Source organism: Synchiropus splendidus, chromosome 1 (genome assembly GCF_027744825.2).
Source record: "Synchiropus splendidus isolate RoL2022-P1 chromosome 1, RoL_Sspl_1.0, whole genome shotgun sequence".
Lineage (NCBI taxonomy): Eukaryota > Metazoa > Chordata > Actinopteri > Syngnathiformes > Callionymidae > Synchiropus > Synchiropus splendidus.
Genome location: NC_071334.1, coordinates 17,980,906 through 17,998,501, shown reverse-complemented (window position 1 = coordinate 17,998,501; position 17,596 = coordinate 17,980,906). Strand labels below are relative to the sequence as shown.

Genomic DNA, 17,596 nt, shown 5'->3' with positions numbered 1-17,596 from the left:
TAAAATTAATGATTAATAAAGAGTAAAGCAGCTGAAACATGTTTTGTTTAGTTGTTTTGTACAATTTCTTTCTTCAGTAATCAAATATGAGTGAATGTTGCTTTGCATCAACATAGGGATATAAATGTTTTATGTTAAATGTTAGATCAAGTTAAAGCTTACCAAGAAAAAAAAAAAACTAAGGAAATAATCATGATCAGCATTTCTACCAAATTCTGCAGTTTTTGAAAAAGACTTTTTTCTCACACAAACTCATCAGGCAAATGTTTCTTTTTAGAGGTTGACTATTCAATGGTGACTTTTTGGAAAACATGCAGTCTATTGTTAAAAAAATTAAATGTTTTTCAGTAACTGGAACCAAATGTTTTTCAAGCCCTGACAAAGATAATATTTGTACATTTGGTCCTAAATAGCTATAGAAACGATCATCCTATCTATTGAATCTCCACCAAATACAGTGAAAATGCGTGTAGCAGAGTCCAAAAGCACCATCTTCTTCTTGTGTTCACTCGTGAGCTGTGGCCAGTCACTCCTCCCCTACAGCCTCTCTCTCGCCTCAGCAGAAGTTTGAGGTCCACAGGGACAAATTTCACTCTCCACTGATCAACACAACTGCTCTTCGTCAGTCGACGTCCACAACTCTCCTTTTTCTCACCAAATTGGTGAACGAAAAACATAAAAAAACATGGATTCCTGATGGACGTGTGGGATTATTCTTCTTAATTGTGATCAACTGGATTTTTTTGACCTTGTGTCTGCTCAGTGTCAGATGATGGCTCGATTGGTCTCCAAGATCCCTCTTTTGGGACTTACTCTGGAAATATGCGTCATTGCTGGTAAGTTTTTACCTGTTAAAATGATTGTTATGATTTTAAAGAAAAGGTTAATTTCTGAACAAAAACAAGTTCTTTAAACGTGAAAGGCACTTGAAAGGTATTGTCCTGGAGTTAGATCAGAAAGCATTGCGGCACATGAAGGAAAGTTTGAAGGAGATATAAAGGATGCCGTGGTTCACAAGCACCGAACAGACATGTTGATGGTGATGGCGAGTCGCAAGGAAGTAAAAGTTTGAATCCAGATTTGGCAGAGTACATCATTATATTACCCAATGGTCTGACTGTAACTACATAAGTATGGTTAATTTAATGAACTTACTTTTCTTTGAACTCTTTTTAATGGGCAGAATTTATGTGTTGGAAACAAGTGGCGTTTTTTTCCATCAGTTTGCTGTGTGTGTGGGTCTGGCAGGGAGGTGCTGCTCTGCTGTATCCTCAGAAACAGGAACCCCACCTATAGGCCACAGAGCACTGGGCTATTGAGTCTGACCCGGCTCCTCGTCCCTAGCTTCCTGTTTTGACACGTTGCCACCATTTGCTGTAGAAGGGTGGAAAAATACTCCTTGGTCACAGGAGTCTCAAAACAATTGACTGAGACATTTTTAATGATATCTTTTATGGCTATGACGGGGTGAGAGCTGTGGTTGTTCTTTGTTTTCATCATTGTGTAATAACATATTTTTCCATTTGCCCTCAGCCATTGATCTGCGTTTCATGCCTGGTCCACCAACAATGAACATAACAGGAACCCACCACATTAATAAGTCAGACAACCTTGAATTGACATGCAGGTAGAACATCACACTGATATTCGTCTAATTTTTTTTTTTGAAAACACAATCTTTGACCTTGACTTCATCTGACAGAGGTCGACAGTACCTGAAGTGGACAACACCTTCAACAAGCTCCCACTTCTCCATCACCGACTGCAGTGGATCTGGGCTCTTCTGCACCAGCCTGCTGATCTCAAATGCCACTGTTAATGAGACAGGAGAGTACCGGTGCTCCTACAGAGACTTGAGAGCCGAAGATGGCAAAATGTCCACCGCTGCCTATGTGTTTGTTAACGGTATGACGCACCCACTGGTAACTACTTGACACACACTTGACAATAGTGAATAATCACAGTTCACAGTTCTCAACTTTAGTCAAGGCAGCAAAAAGCAATTTTATGAATTCTAAAGTCAGCGATGCCATCAATTCTTCAACAAGGATCTCAAAGACCTTTGTATTACATTTTTGTTCTAACCAATCGAGGCCTCCAAGATGAACCTTGAGTGGTTGGAACATTGATCAGAGCTGAAGGACCCCACATTAATCGTCAAAAAAAAGACATTCTTGGAAGCAAAAAATGAGCGCTAGCTGAAGCTGTGGGAAGGTGAGGTCACAAAACGTTGGGCACCGCGGAAAAGTGACCTTCGGCCAATCGATTCTAGGATGCTAGCAGGAAGTCATGAAGAAGAAGAAGCTTTTTCCTTCAAATTATTATCATCTACATTTCGGTAAATGGTAAGAACGGCTCTTAGTTATACAGCACTTTCCATACTTATCCAGCAACCCAACACTAAGTCACCCGTTCAGATACTGACAGCAGTAGGCTGCGACGCAATGCATCTTCTGAACAGTCCGGACACCACGACACAAACACGTCAGGAGCAGGGATTGAACCAGTCAAATCTCAGTCACAGGCAGAACACTCAACCATCTGAGCTATCTCGACCCAAGACAGTAATGATTGTTATTTAAAAACAACATATAAAATGTTCCCTTAAAAATAAATGCAACATAATACCCTGTGCTGGTACTATGGGTGACAGACAGTGTCAATACGCCTTCTGTTGACAATCCACCACTGTCATTTGTGATTGCAGAACAGATGTAAAATATTCTATTCTTGTTGAGAGCACAGTAAGTAATTAAAAAAATACAAATACAATTTTTCAAAAAGATAATTTCATGTTATCTATCTGTCATGTTAGAGACCTGAGTAGCTTCATGCAAAAAGCGGATCTTTAACAAGCCTTAATACAGGACGGTTGAACCCTGAAAGAGACTCCTTTTGTACATAAATCATGGTGGAAGAAAAAAAGGTTATGGCAGCTGTTTTCATCACTGTTTCTTGATGGGTTTCTGCAAGAGACACAGAAAACATTCAACAGACAATTGATTTATTCATTCAAGATCAAAAACAATCCCTAAGGCGAAAAGAGAAAGTTGATGCAAACATCAAATGCTGGTTTTGGTCGGCACAAATTCCTGATCCATGTTGACTCAAATGACTTCATTCTAGATTACCGGATTCCCTTCATACCATCGGAGAAAGAGTACGACGTGGTGTTCATCCGTGAGGGGGAGCCAGTGGTCATTCCATGTCGAGGATCTCTGGAGAATCTCAACGTCACACTTCATACTGTAAGAACGTGTGTTTCTTACAGCCTGAGAATTGCTGTAATGCATTATGGAAGTCGAAATACCAGATGGGATGAAATGAAATGTTGTTGAATTGAGTATTAGGAATGAAGTAGATATACGTGAATTGTGTAATAATTGAAAAAACAAATACAAATTGTGAAATCACACCCCAAAATCCTCAACATAGACAGTGTTTTGGGTGTCCACAACCAACACAACCATTGCTGTTGTGTTGACCATTAGGAGATTTATGACTGAAAAGAGACAGAGACTTTATTTACACTATGTGTACAACTAAAAATAAATGAACAGTGAGAATTTTTGATACATTTTGGAAATATGTCAAGAGAATATGTCATGTCAAGAGAGACCTGTAATTTTCCATGTCTGCCAGAAGTATCCAAACAAGGACCTTTATCCTTATTGGATGGAGTCTTTGTGGGACCCCAAGACTGGTTTCACCGTCCCCAGTCACCTGATCAGCTATGCTGGTGTGGTTTACTGCCAGACTCGTATTGAGAATGAGACCTTCAAGTCGTCGCTATACATTGTGGTCGTTGTCGGTAAGTAACAACCCACTGCTTATCATTGTACAATTTATAAATGTGTCAACCTAAATGCGGAGCAAGAGGCTGAAAAATCCACAAGGAGAGAAAGTCAAGAGTCTGGGGAGAACAATAGCCGACGTCTGACTGGCCTCTCCTCCCTTTTCCGCAGGATACAAGATCCATGACCTCACTCTGACCCCTGATAAGGTCCAGCTTTCTGTGGGGGAGCGTTTGGTGCTGACCTGCACTGCCCACACTGAGCCGCAAGTGGGAATCATGTTCAACTGGACTCACTCAGGCGAACCTCTGGTCAGTCCCTCAAACACTGAACGTAACCACCTGTTCACCAGAAGTCTGATGAGACCCTCAATTCCCCCTCATACTTGATCGTTCTTGTTTCACCCAACTTTTATGGTTGCCTTAAGTTTTCAGTGTTCTCTTTCTTCTCTTTCTGACAGACTTCTGGCTACAGCTCTAGCCGGGTTCACATTACAGCCAACAAAAAGAAACTGTGGAACTCGCTGGAGATGTCCAACACGCTCACCATCGACAATGTGACAGAAGAACATACAGGAAAGTACACATGCACTGCATCCAGTGGACAGATGAAGAAAAGCAGTTCAGCAGTTCTTAAAGTTTACGGTAGGTCTTGTAAAGACTGCTCAACCATCCATTCAATATGAAACACAACATTTAAAACCAACAAAGAAAAATGACACAATCTTGCATCTATTGAATCGTTTTTACTCCATCGCTCACATATTTTGGTGCGATGTTCAGAAAAGCCATTCATCGACATCAAGGAACCGAGGACGAAGGTTTGGGAGGCGACGGTGGGACAGACATTCTCTTCCACCACCATGATTTTGTCAGCATATCCGGCTCCCAGTTTTAAATGGTAAATTGATGACTGAATGAGAGGCTCGTTTCTCAGTTGGCTTCTTAGTTGATACACTGCATGCAACTCAGTCAGTAATTCAACTTATATGATGCAGAGAATGAAAAGGAGAAGAGTTACGTGTTTGTGTGTGTAGGCGTATAATTAGTTATTTCTATTTCTTTTTTATTATCTAATTATTTGTATTCTTTTGAAGTATGTGTTGTGTGGCATGCATGTTTCGCCCTGCTTCTGAGTAACAAGTCTTGTCAGGCTACTTTGTGGGGTTAGCCATTTGTTTTCAATGGTAAAGTTTAGGATGATGGGCTGGGGAAATCATTGTCACTGTGAGGTCCAGAAATAGTGAAACGTGTAAGTGAGCGTGCGTCCTTCGGTGTTATCCACTAAACAATGAAAAATCCATGTTGAAGATGTTACAAAGCTAATTCTGGCTGCATTGTTTTCCTCTGTCCAGGTTAAAAAACAACCTCCCTTTGAAAGAAGTCTACAGGATCAGTCAGAAGAAAGACACACTCACTATTCATGATGTGACAGAGATGGATGCTGGGAATTACACCATCGTGCTGTCTAATACGGGAGCAGATCGGAGACTTACATTTCAACTTGTGGTCAATTGCAAGTACTACAGTGATGTAACGGATGACGTGGAGACGGGCATGAAATAAGTCTGGTTCTTCCACAGATCCTCCGTATATCATCGACAAAGACGTGGCCACCGACAGTGACATCTTCCCTTATGGAAGCAGCCCCACGCTCAGGTGCACAGCCCGAGGGCTGCCCCTGCCAACACACGTCCAGTGGCAGTGGATGTCTAAAGAAGACTGCCCCCAGGCGTTTATGTGAGTCCCCTTCCTGTTTGTGCTTGAGCACTCCCCAAAACAAGCTCTTGTTTTTCTGTGATTTATCAGTCAGTCATTGTCAACAGGTTATTGACTTAGCTGAGGAATAGTGCACGCCATGTTGTTGACACAAACACACAGGGAGACAATGAGAGTCAACTACGACCACCGGATGTGATTCAGGCTGCTCACAATGTCAGCGCTGTGATTTTTTCAACATAATATTTTCTGTTCGAAGAAGTCGCTTTATCTGGTGGCTTTGTTGCTGAAGTTACACAACATCTCTGTAGCGAGAACACAAATGGGACAGCAGACGGTCAGGGATGAGCAGGTTTCTTATCTTGCCTCTCCACATCTGAGCGCTTCCTCAGTCATTCCTACTCCACATTTCCTGTTGTTCCTTCCTCACTGGCAGACTTTCCTGCTCCAGCTTCAGAAAAAAGTTAAAACACTTGGTCTCCTGTTCTGACTTGCTGTTCTGATTGGACTGTTTTCACAAAAAGTAACAGCAATTACAGTAATAATTGAAGCATTTGTGCTGATCTGAGAGTTTTATTTGAATGTTTTGTAGAGCTTAAAACATTTATTCTTAAATGAGCTTTAAAGCTTTAAGCTTTAAGTTCCTCTATAAAAGCTACCAGAAATTTTTCAATTTCATATTTTTACACTGAAATGTTTTGTCTTTAAATTTTGACCATTGAATTTAATGTGAATTAGTCCGGTGCAAAAAATGATCATTGATAGAAATTCAAAGTAATATGTATTTTAAAGTCAGATGAGACAAATCCTCTCCCATGAAACAGTAACGCACCGGTAAGATTATTGTTTCATGTTTGCACTTTTTACTGTGGCTGGATCAATACAACATTTTCAGATATGTGGAGACTCTGTTGGTCTGTGTGTGCACATGGATTTGAGGCAAAGAGGAGCCAGTTTCACTTGCAGTTTCAAACCAGACCTTTGTGTTCTGCTATGATGTAGCTCCAAATCCGAGGGGCAGATATCGCAGTGCACGGCTTGGAGAGACATCACCAACACCACTGGGCACAACCACATTGAGCGGATCTCCACAGACACAGATCACGCTCAGAAGGTAATTATAAATCTTTGGCGGGAAGTTTCTGCATTACCAGAGTCAGCAGTTCTTTTTTTTTTTTCAGAAAATACAGGGCATATTGAAGATTCAGAAGGCAGAAACTCATGGTATCTACAGATGCACTGTGCACAACAAAGTTGGAGAAGACTCACGTGCCATCTTTTTCCATGTGACCCGTGAGTTTCACTTAAAATATCAACATGGTTCTGGTTTTGATCTTTACATTGTACTCATCTTTCCACCACAGGGACTCTGGAGATAACCATGTCTCCATCCAACGAGCCTCTTGAAGAAGACCAGGTGGTCCTTCACTGTAAAGCCGACAAACTGCAGTACACAAACCTGACCTGGTTTCGAATTACCAACACCTCAGAAGTGGGCCGGTTTCCTACGGTGCAGCCTTGTCGCACTTTACCCCTGCAGGCACCTTTGTCCCAGGCTGTGCTGACCAGTTCACTGGGCACTAATGTCAGTCTGGACCTCACGCTGCCCAATGCATCTCATCATGATGACGGACTGTACGTCTGCCAGGCGGAAAACATCAACACTAAGAAAAGAACATGTCTACTGCGGCAGCTGTCTCTCAGAGGTGAGCCTTCATTGAAGTACAAAAACATAAAATCCAACATGAATCAGTCTCACTTCGCCTATGAAACAGCCATGAAGCAAGTGGTTGAAGTGATAAATGAGTGAGGACAACACAAAGTTGGATACATTTCCGTATCTTTCATGCAGCGCTCTTCATTTGTGAGCACCCTAAGGGTTCATGAGTAAATAAAAAAAAACAACAACACAGGCACAGTCCATCCATCACAGACGTGGAGGGAGTGCTGATAATATGCTGACTTGAAGTTTCTCAAGTGAAGATTTAATGTCTACAACCATTAGAAAGTAGACAGAAGTAATCCTGGACCGAACATTTTCGCCATCAAATATTCACTAATAATAATAATAATAATAACAACATCCCTTTTCCCCCTTTTTTAAGATCTGAAAGCTGCAAGAATCCTGAACAATTTTTCAGACCACAAAGTCAACATAAGTGCCACCGTTGCGCTTCTTTGTAACGCCACTGGAACCCCGACACCAACTGTGCAGTGGATGAAAAACAATCAGACGGTAGAGGAGGGTTCAGGTAATACACACAAACAAACACCCAAATACCCATAAACAAGGATGAATATTGCGACTGAAGTATTTACTTGTCAGGCGTGATTCTGGGTCAAAACAACCACGTTCTGACGATCCAACGAGTGAAGAAGGAGGACAGCGGCCTCTACACTTGCACCGCGTGCAACAACCTCGGCTGTGACAGCTCACACACCAACTTGTCGACTGAAGGTCAGTCTCTGCTTGTTCCAGAGCCAGTGCTCCTAATTATACCTCCACTGTGTCAGTGAGAAATTATTATTTCCTGCACTAAAAATATATCACACTTACAGGAGGGTTTTCATTTCTTGGTGAAACTCACAAATTTTATTTGATTTAAGGCTGAGGGGCAGTTGCATGCTTCAAAGAATAAGTGTAAGAATCATTTAGCATCCGCTTGAGGAAGTTGGCCCAGTTAGTTAACATCCTACTGGCTCCAGACAATAGACTGCAGGACAAAATGGGGAGGCCACCCTGTTTCCCTGCCCTGTTCCTATAACCACCAGAATAACAAGCCAAATCACCAAGGATAATGTCGACGTGTTAACTCTTCATCAAGAAAAGGCATTTGCTGCATAACTGACTTTGGCAAACAGTTTGTTATTACAGCAGCATTTGAAATTTTATTACTATCGTCTCAAATGAAAAAAACAAAACAAAACATTTTGTTCCAGTCAAGAATTTAAAGAGAATTACAGATCTTCTTTTCCTTTCGTCTTCTCCCTTCAGGGTGGCCACAGTAGATCATCTTCCTCCATCTCGGCCTGTCCTCTGCTTCCTCTTCTCTCTAACCTACAAACCTCATGTCCTCCTTCACCACCTCCATAAATCTCCTCTTTGGCCTTTTTGGCAGTTCCAACCTCAACATCTTCCTACCAAAGTACTGGCTCTCTCTCCTCTGTACATGTCCAAACTATCTCAATCTAGCCTCTCTGACTTTGTCTCCTAAACACCTGACCACATGTGCAGATCAGATGGACACTCTGATCTACTGCTCCCTCTGATCTACTGCTCCCTGATCCTATCCGTCCTGCTCACTCAAGAGAGAAACTCAGCATCTTCATCTCTGCTACCTCTAGTCTTTTCCTCAGTGCCACTGTTTCCAAACCATACAACATTGCTGGCCTCACCACCCTTTTGGAAATGTTCCCTTTCATCCTCGCTGACACCCTTTTGTTACACATCACACCTGATACTTTTCTTCCATCCCACCTGCACCTGCTTCTTCACCTCTTTCTCACACTCTCCATTGCTCTGGTCAGTTGAGCCTAAGTACTTCAAATCCTCCACCTTCTTTATCTCTGCATCCTGTTAATTCCTCTCCTTTCTATGGCTTGCTCCCTGCTCTCACCACAGATCAAAGAGAACTACAGATCTTATGCAGTTATTCCTGTTATGCACTGCCTGCTTTTAGTCTTGTTGATCGTTGGAGACATACTGTATATTCAGTTTAATTGCCTGAATGTAACTTTGATATTTAAAGTGATAACATATTTTTTTACACAAAAGGAAAGTAGACTGACAGATGGCTAAATTAACTGTATACTTTCAGGTGCAGAGGACAAGACGAATGTGGAGCTGATCGTCCCCATTGGCTTGGTGGTCATCGCCATGGTTTTTTGGTTGCTGATCGTCTTTGTAATCCGTGGAAGAAAGAGGGTAGGACAGTTCCCCAATTGGATGTGATCATGCAGACACGATGGTGCTGTTGGAGTAAACTCAAAAACACTCAGACATGCAGCAGGCTGATTAGAAGCGACGGTGTTGGCTCTCAGTGGCGGCCGGTCTTTGTGTCCAGCAACAACACAGAACAGTCCTGTCCTCATAAGTCACGTAGACACCCAGAACTGAGTGAAGCCCCTTTTATTTTCGTAGGGGCACCGTGCTTGCTGACTGTATTGTGTGGCTATAATGAACAAAGAGGAGCTTGTCACATTCGCTTCTTTCTCCCCTTATTTCAGTCAACTGGAGGGGAAATGAAGACCGGCTACCTGTCCATGATCCTGGACTCGGAGGACATGCCCATGGATGAGCAGTGTGAAAGACTCACCTATGATGCCAATAAATGGGAATTCCCTCGAGACAGACTGAAGCTTGGTGAGAAGCGTGTTTCCAGATTCATCTTATAAGCCTGCAAGAGTCATCACCTGCATTGATACAGAAATTCACAATCCTGTGTGAAGTTTCTTGCTCTGTGAGTCGCTCTGCTAACTAAATAGACACCGTATTTGAAATTGCATGCACCAAGTGTCAGTCAGAAAACATCTTGGCGTGTAATCGGTGCTGTCATTCATACCTTGTACATTCATGCCTCATACTTGCTCTTTGACAGCCTAATTGCAAACTCAAACGCAGCCCTGTCATAATCCGAGCAGAAAATCCTACAGACTTTGAGTTGAGATAATATCAGACTTTAGTTTGGTGAGCTCCGCATCCCATAGAAACAAAATAGCTGCTTAGATAGCTCAAATGCTCGAAAATAAAAGTGTAATCCATGTTTATGAAAAATATTTTTTCTCATGATCAGTACAACTCACTGGAGAATAAATTGTTCTGCAGGTGACCCACTGGGTCGAGGAGCGTTCGGCCAGGTTGTGGAAGCTGCAGCCTTTGGCATTGAAAAGGTCGCCACCTGCACCACTGTTGCTGTGAAGATGCTGAAAGGCAAGTCAAGCTCATCATTGACTCCCGCTTGCAGAAGCCAAACTAATAGCTATGTTTATATGACAGAGGGCGCTACGTCCAGCGAGTACCGCGCCTTGATGTCGGAGTTGAAGATTCTCATTCACATTGGACATCATCTCAATGTTGTCAATCTGCTGGGAGCCTGTACCAAACCTGGAGGTGCCACCTGCCAATCATAATGTCCTCCAAAAAACATGACAACCTTTTTAAAGCATATGCAATGTAGATGATCAAGTGTGCTGTTAGCTGTTGCCAGTCTGACACAAACACACAGTTTAAAAAAAAGCTGATTTTGAAATTGTCTTATTGTTGCATGTCACGAATGTCACAAAAACCTGAGGTGAACGGAAGTTTTGACGTACAAATGAGTCAGTTATGCTCAGGTGACACATGAAAGCTTTGTTCTTGACACCATACTATATAATCAGAGATAGAAAAGGCAATAAAACAAGAGCACAGCATATAAATTATAAGAATAATTTGACAGATGTAAAAGCAACCAATGCCATCACCCAGACCAGACCAGTCACCAGACAAAGGTATACAATTAAAATGTATACATTTACCCATCTGCAATAATCCTCACAGGTATTTGTGGGCTTTTCTTCAGGGTTAGCGAACACATATCACCTACTCAGATTCTACACCTTGTAAGGAATGTGTTTTCATAAAAGTAGGTCAGGCACATGTGATATGTCTTTCAATGACAGTTAAGGCTTGCTGATGCTGCTGATGACCTATTACTATGGAAATGGATTTGGTAAAATAGTCTCAATGTCAAAGTTCAAAATGTGATGCCCCTTGTGTTTATATGGTTCTCACTGCATTGACCATTAATTCCTGGTGTCGTCAGGACCCTTGATGGTGATCGTAGAATACTGTAAACATGGAAATCTCTCCAGCTACCTGAAGAGCAAGCGGAGAGAATACAGCCCATATAAGGTGAAGGTGATTTCAACACATAACAGCACAGTGCAGCACATTTGAGTTTAACACTGAGTCATGTGGCAACACCAGAGGAAGAGAATCAATAGCCGGAGGTCGTCTCCTGCTGAAGAGGATGTCACTGAAGGGGATCTGGGTCTGGGGATGAGTACCCAGCTGGAGATCTCCACAGGGACGGCAGTCTGCTCCAAAGCTTTGGACAACAGTGCACATGCTGACGACGGTAAGTCTCAAATATGATGCCTTAATATATTAGTTCAGCTTTGTTCAAATTCACCACTTGACGTGTGACTCCAGAGAGCTCAGATGAAGACCATCTCACCATGGAGGACCTAATATGCTACAGCTTCCAGGTTGCCAAGGGAATGGAGTTTTTGTCCTCCCGCAAGGTAATATAAAATGACTCGCAGCCTAAATCTTTTTATGCTATAGCTAACGTTTGCGCTTTCTCTGCAGTGCATCCACAGAGATCTTGCAGCCAGAAATATCCTGCTATCAGAGAACAACGTGGTGAAGATATGTGACTTCGGACTGGCTCGAGATGTCTACAAAGATCCTGACTATGTGCGCAAGGGAGATGTAAGTGTCGCCACTGCTACATCAATAATACAGCTATTTCCTGGTAACACTAATGCAGACATCTGTACTGTTGGCCAGGCCCGTCTGCCCCTGAAGTGGATGGCTCCTGAGACCATCTTTGACCGCGTGTACACCACACAGAGTGATGTTTGGTCCTTTGGGGTCCTTCTCTGGGAGATCTTCTCTCTGGGTAAGTCTCTGGTTAATTTGCAAGGCCATAGTTCCAAATATAGCTACCTGCGCCTACATTATTTAGATTCAGTTACTAACTATGGAAAGTATTTTGTATAGTTTAGTCCCTGTGTTCCCATTGACACAAATATCAATGTCTTGCTGCAGAACCCAAGTTCGCCTCAGCTTGAGGGAACTAGCATTTGGTCTTGAAGTCTAGAGGAAGACTCAGATGAGATAAGCCTTAAAGTTCTTTTAGCTAGGTCGGCGAGGTTCCACTCGCAACTCTGCCCAGTCTCTCTGTTAAGGTGCCGTTATGACCTTAACTGAGGCAAGTGAGGATTTTGAATGTTGTTGCGGGGTCTTTTGTGACCTCTTGCATGAGCTGCTGCTGCCTTCTTGAGCTAAGTTGGCTCAGCTGCCCACTCCTGGGACTGCTCATTCCTGTTCCATGTCTCCACCATTGGTGGGTGATGGCTGTCACTGTAGTCCACTGGAGTCCTCTCAATTACTTTTCACTCATTTGTTCCTCATTTATTTATTTATTTTTATCTCAGACCCAAACCTGTTTCTCTCATGAACATAAATACAGAAAAGAAACTGCAAATGCACATGACAACTTTAAAGTCAACAAGTATTCTTCTTGATCGATATCAAACAGGTCCAATTCTTTTTTAAAATGGAAAATCAAATTTACAAACGTCTGTAATCTTAAGATTCCTGTACACTTGTACGCTGTATTCTTGTGTCTAACTGGCACATGTTCCTTGCAGGAGCCTCTCCTTATCCTGGGGTTTGCATCGATGAGTCGTTCTGCAGGAGGCTCAAGGAGGGGACCAGGATGAGGCCTCCAGAATACGCCACCACAGAGATGTGAGTGGTGATACTGACAACACATTGCCACTTGCTGCTGGGGAGAGAATCTTAATATACATTTCTGTGTCTGCAGCTACCAGACCATGCTGGACTGCTGGTTGGCTCAGCCCACTGACAGGCCAACGTTTGCAGAGTTGGTGGAACATCTGGGAGACCTGCTACAGGCCAGCGCCCAACAGGTTTTTATTTGATCTGACGGGAAAGGGAACGCAAATTGAATGTTCTCTTGTTTACAATGAACTTTTCACAAATAGTTGGCTCATAGTGGCCCATTGTGTGGCTATAAACAATATTGGTAGCAAGGAGAGATCGGATGACAGACCTGTGCTAATGTGAACTGCACTCTATGCTTTCATGGAAATGTTGAAAATCTTTGGTGCAGGATGGGAAGGACTACATCCCTTTGACTACAGAAAACCAGGCAGAAGTATCCCCCAACCACAGGGACCCCTACAACAGGCAGCAGAGTCAAGAAATGTTGGGGTCTCAGCTTCATTATGACAACGCTCCATCCTTGGGGTCAGAGCCCATCCTTTCCTCTACACCATCTACTGCTCTAGTTCTAAGCTGACCTGCTCCACTTGATGTGCTCTGCAGACCTTCACAGTCAGGTGAACGCAGCAGCAGGCCGCTCAGTATGAAGACGTTTGAAGACATTCCAGTGCAGCACAGCAGTGTCATGGTGAGCGTTTGTGCTGAACAGCTGTGCAAACCAATTTGATGAGGTGGAACCATGTATATCGTTTTACCAGACTTTCTTTAGATCATATAAACCCACTTTTGTTTTGAGGTCAGAACAATAACATCACAGAAGTAGTTACCTCATTCCAATTGTTGAGGCAATTTACAAACATTTTGTTTCAACATGGTGCATTATTAAAAATACTAATGTTTACATTTGGTACAAAAGAATCAGCTGGCTCTATGTGTTGATACATACAAGTATGTATTGTATTTGGAGCCATGAGATACACTTACAATGACGGAGCAGTTGTTATGCTTGAAACGCAAAACCAACGGTATCTCAGCAATATCTAGTGATGAGACAATGTTTTTGTGCAGGAGAGTCACATGAGCAACTGTATGAGCTGTTCACCAGAGGAAGTGAAAAATATGAATCAACTTCCAACAACCCCTAACTTCAGGTGAGAGTCAACAGTCGATTAGGGGAGTTAAAGTTCTGATCTTCTCCAACCCTGCTGCTCCTCCCGTCAGCCAACTGCTTCGCTGTAAGAGTAAAGAGTCAGTAGCCTCGGAGTCGTCCAATCAGACGAGTGGATACCAGTCCGGCTACCACTCAGATGACGCCGACATGCCAATCTACGCCAACGAAGAGGCTATCATGAAGCACAGCATGCTGAAGAAGCCCCCTCACCCCAACACACCCAATAAATTCAGCGTGGAGATCCGGTACAGCACGCCACCTGTCTGACACCCCTAACCCCTAACAGGAGTATTTAAGTTGCATGTACAGAATGTGCCACAGTGTTCACGAGGTAAACTATAAAATCAGTATCAACGTATTTTCTTCTGGGATATTTTAATACAACTACTGGGAGTCAGTGAAGGCTGTTTGATAAGCTCTGAAGGGCAGCTTTCTTCGGTGGGAGGGAGGCTATCTTGTTTGCACAGCCAGTGGAAGGTCTGCGGCGCCGAGACAAGAGGACACACCTTCTTCTCGAGGCACAATCCGTGCCAGGAAATGACACCTGGAATTGTAAGATAGTTGAATCACTGTGACTATTTTCTATGTGTCCTTTTTATGTAGTTGGCACACTGGAATGCCAGAGGAGGAGGTTCTCAGAAAAAATTCAATGACTCAGAAGAGTCATTGAATTTGAGCTGTTTCTATCTGTATACGGTATTTTATTCAATTCAACTGTTAATTGTTTTATAAAATAAATTGATGCATAGTGGGCTTTGTGTATTTTTGCTTGAAGAGAAAAGAGAAAATTCCCATGACATTTTACCCAGAACCTTGTTTATGTCCCACGCCCATGTTTGCTTTGTCTTCGTCTCAAACAAAGAACACAATACTTTCTCAGCCTTGACTTATTTGTGTGTGTGAGTGTGCATGTGTTTGTGTTGTGCGTGTGGTCATGAGCGTGCTTACATGCACGCACGTGTGCCGAGAAACAATGCTCATCTAACTTTTGGTGTTTTCTTAGGTGCGTTCTGTTACATGGGTGCTGATGTTAGCCAGAATGTTTACATTACTGAAGTGCACATTTAAGGTCTTCACTTCCTTCTTTGCTGTGACTCTACGTCACCACAACACTACACCCAGCATGTCTTTCATTCACCACCCTCAGTAGTATCACAGCATGTCACTGTTTCTGAAGTAGCATTTAGCCCATAACATTGTCCATAAATAGCTGCTTTCTTTTTTTTTTATTGTATTGTCTTTCATAATCGATGCAACACTGACTATGATGCCAAACATAGGGACATTTTCATGTTTTTTATTTAGAAACTGGAGTCAACAGCTGATTCACTAGCAATTAAACTTGACGCTAGTTTATCAGCACTATGATGGTGTTAATGTAAAACTTTCATTTAAAGGTTTAAAAAAATATCTTTGATCCTGTTCATTTGAGTTCAGTTTCTTGTCAGTTTTATGAGGGAACCATTCTATTGATGTGAATTGCTGTTTATTTACAATGATGAAAAGAAATTATTTGGAAATGAACCGCTAAAGTTGGAAAATAAGATTGCAAATTTGAGTGATCATAAAATTATCACTTTTTTATTGAAGGGCACACAGGCCCAGATATTAAAGTAGTTGAAACTTGGAATAAGTGGATGCAAAAGAATTCACTTAGATTCTTGTATTAAACCACTATTAAACCACGTCGGGCCAATGGCTCTGAGTCAGTCTCTGAGTGACCTAGTTTTTAAATTTATGATCCCAAAACTGGTGGATGCGGAAAGATGAAGGCGTGTGCAAATATGTTTTGTCTACAATCAGGGACTGCTTGCTGTGATAATTAAAACCAACAAAAGGAAATGACTCAGAGGCTTTCGCCTACTTGTTTCACTCAAACATCATTGAGAAGTCAAGCATGAGAACAAGTGCTTATTGGACAAGCAAAGTGATTCAGGGAGTCCCTTTAGTACCTTTGATGATTTGTGAGGTATTTAACAAATACCCATTTGGATCCCCTGGTCATGGATCCTTGACGCATTACAACCCTCGAAGCATATTGGTGTCTAAAACTGTTGACGTCCGATTCTCTCAGCGTTGAGGACCATTGGTTCTACTCAGGGCCTCTGCTGTGGATTCTTCATTTAGGTCAAAAGAAATCCTCACTTTGGACAGGGATAGTGTCATAGTGCAAGACTGCATGGAGTTTTGAATGAACTTGTTCTTCACCAGATTGATATAGCACCCTCGTATCTGCTCTTCACTCTTGAACAAGACCAAGAGATGACCTGGGTCAGGAGGTCATTCCCAAGCTACTGAATAGTGGGCAATCCGCCCCATGCCTGGGACCACTGCGCTTGGATGAGTGAAGCAGTTTCTGAGAGAAGGTCTACTTTTCTATCAAGCCCAGCAACAGTACCCCCTGTTGCACATGATAAGTAACTGCATGCCCTCTGAAGCGTTCAGAGCGCCGTCATATTTAGGTCTGCTGGGGTGGTTCGAAAACGACCTGTTCCACCACCTGTAATCCAGTGGAGACAAACAATGCTGATCAGGACTTTACAGAACTTTACAACAGACAACTTACATGTAACCTCACAATCATCTGCTTTAAACTGCTATATTTAGATAAATTGAGGATATATATATATATATATATATATATATATATATATATATATATATATATATATATATATATATATATATATATATATATATATATATATATATATATATATATATATATATATATATGTGTGTGTGATATACTTGGTACTTGCAATTTCGTCACCCACCACCACATGGTAGTGTTGCGTTGATTTGTCAGACTTGACAGCTATTGAAAGTCCTGCAGAAGCATCCTGTGCAGACGTTATAAGGTCAATAGCAGGTCAGGTTTTGATGAACGTTAAATGTAATGCAATTTGATAACCGCATTTGAGATCGTGATCACGCAGTGGAATGTAAATGATGAGTTGACTGCTTCATTGCTGAGGCACCACCTTTCTGTGCAAAGCATACAAATACCCCCTCCTTCTCACCTCTGCTCAAATCACAAGTCTCAGACTCTCAAATAGACACCTGGGTTTGACAGGCGCCTTGTTAAACTGTCACGCCTGCAGACACGCAGTGCGTTTTCTGTCAGAAATGGCCACTGACTTTGACTGGCTCCATAAAATATAGTGCTGCCAAACAGCTCATCCCTCTTTGTGTGATCGGCCTCGGGCAAATGGGTGTACAGTGCGCTCCCACATGGCATAGCCCGAGCATGTTACTCACCAGGAAGGAATATAGCAATTACAATCTCCTTCTGTCCACACAGCACCTCACCTTTAACCTAGAATGATCTCTACAAAAACCTTAAATTAAGTGACTAATGTATTTCTACTGAAGGCAAATGGCCAAATGGCAGGTA

At 42.3% G+C, this 17,596-nt stretch overlaps 1 protein-coding gene across 3 annotated transcripts; it reads left to right on the top strand.

The window, feature by feature from the left end:
- The first annotated feature begins 550 nt into the window (after nucleotides 1-550).
- Nucleotides 551-15,371, top strand: kdr (kinase insert domain receptor (a type III receptor tyrosine kinase)). Of its 3 annotated transcripts, none has more exons than XM_053853105.1 (30): nucleotides 551-836; nucleotides 1,534-1,627; nucleotides 1,703-1,905; nucleotides 3,127-3,248; nucleotides 3,643-3,811; nucleotides 3,966-4,105; nucleotides 4,255-4,438; nucleotides 4,577-4,694; nucleotides 5,149-5,309; nucleotides 5,377-5,533; nucleotides 6,515-6,626; nucleotides 6,694-6,805; nucleotides 6,877-7,218; nucleotides 7,618-7,764; nucleotides 7,839-7,970; nucleotides 9,331-9,437; nucleotides 9,740-9,875; nucleotides 10,338-10,442; nucleotides 10,509-10,622; nucleotides 11,317-11,411; nucleotides 11,481-11,631; nucleotides 11,706-11,797; nucleotides 11,865-11,987; nucleotides 12,066-12,177; nucleotides 12,932-13,031; nucleotides 13,108-13,213; nucleotides 13,417-13,553; nucleotides 13,632-13,716; nucleotides 14,097-14,179; nucleotides 14,250-15,371. In XM_053853105.1, exons 1-30 carry the CDS (start codon nucleotides 770-772, stop codon nucleotides 14,464-14,466), a joined length of 4,023 nt encoding a protein of 1,340 aa, XP_053709080.1. In that variant the 5' UTR covers nucleotides 551-769; the 3' UTR covers nucleotides 14,467-15,371. The 3 variants fall into 3 exon arrangements, with proteins under 3 accessions (XP_053709080.1, XP_053709081.1, XP_053709082.1); XM_053853106.1 differs by having other exon boundaries at nucleotides 3,646-3,811; nucleotides 14,250-15,370; XM_053853107.1 differs by having other exon boundaries at nucleotides 11,317-11,405; nucleotides 14,250-15,369.
- The last annotated feature ends 2,225 nt before the right edge of the window (nucleotides 15,372-17,596 follow it).

Coding starts and splice junctions, on each gene's coding strand:
- kdr (XM_053853105.1), top strand. CDS start 770: ATGATGGCTCGATTGGTCTCCAAGATCCCTCTTTTGGGACTTACTCTG. Junction 12,178..12,931: donor CTGGGAGATCTTCTCTCTGG/GTAAGTCTCTGG, acceptor TGTTCCTTGCAG/GAGCCTCTCCTTATCCTGGG. Junction 13,554..13,631: donor GACAACGCTCCATCCTTGGG/GTCAGAGCCCAT, acceptor TGTGCTCTGCAG/ACCTTCACAGTCAGGTGAAC.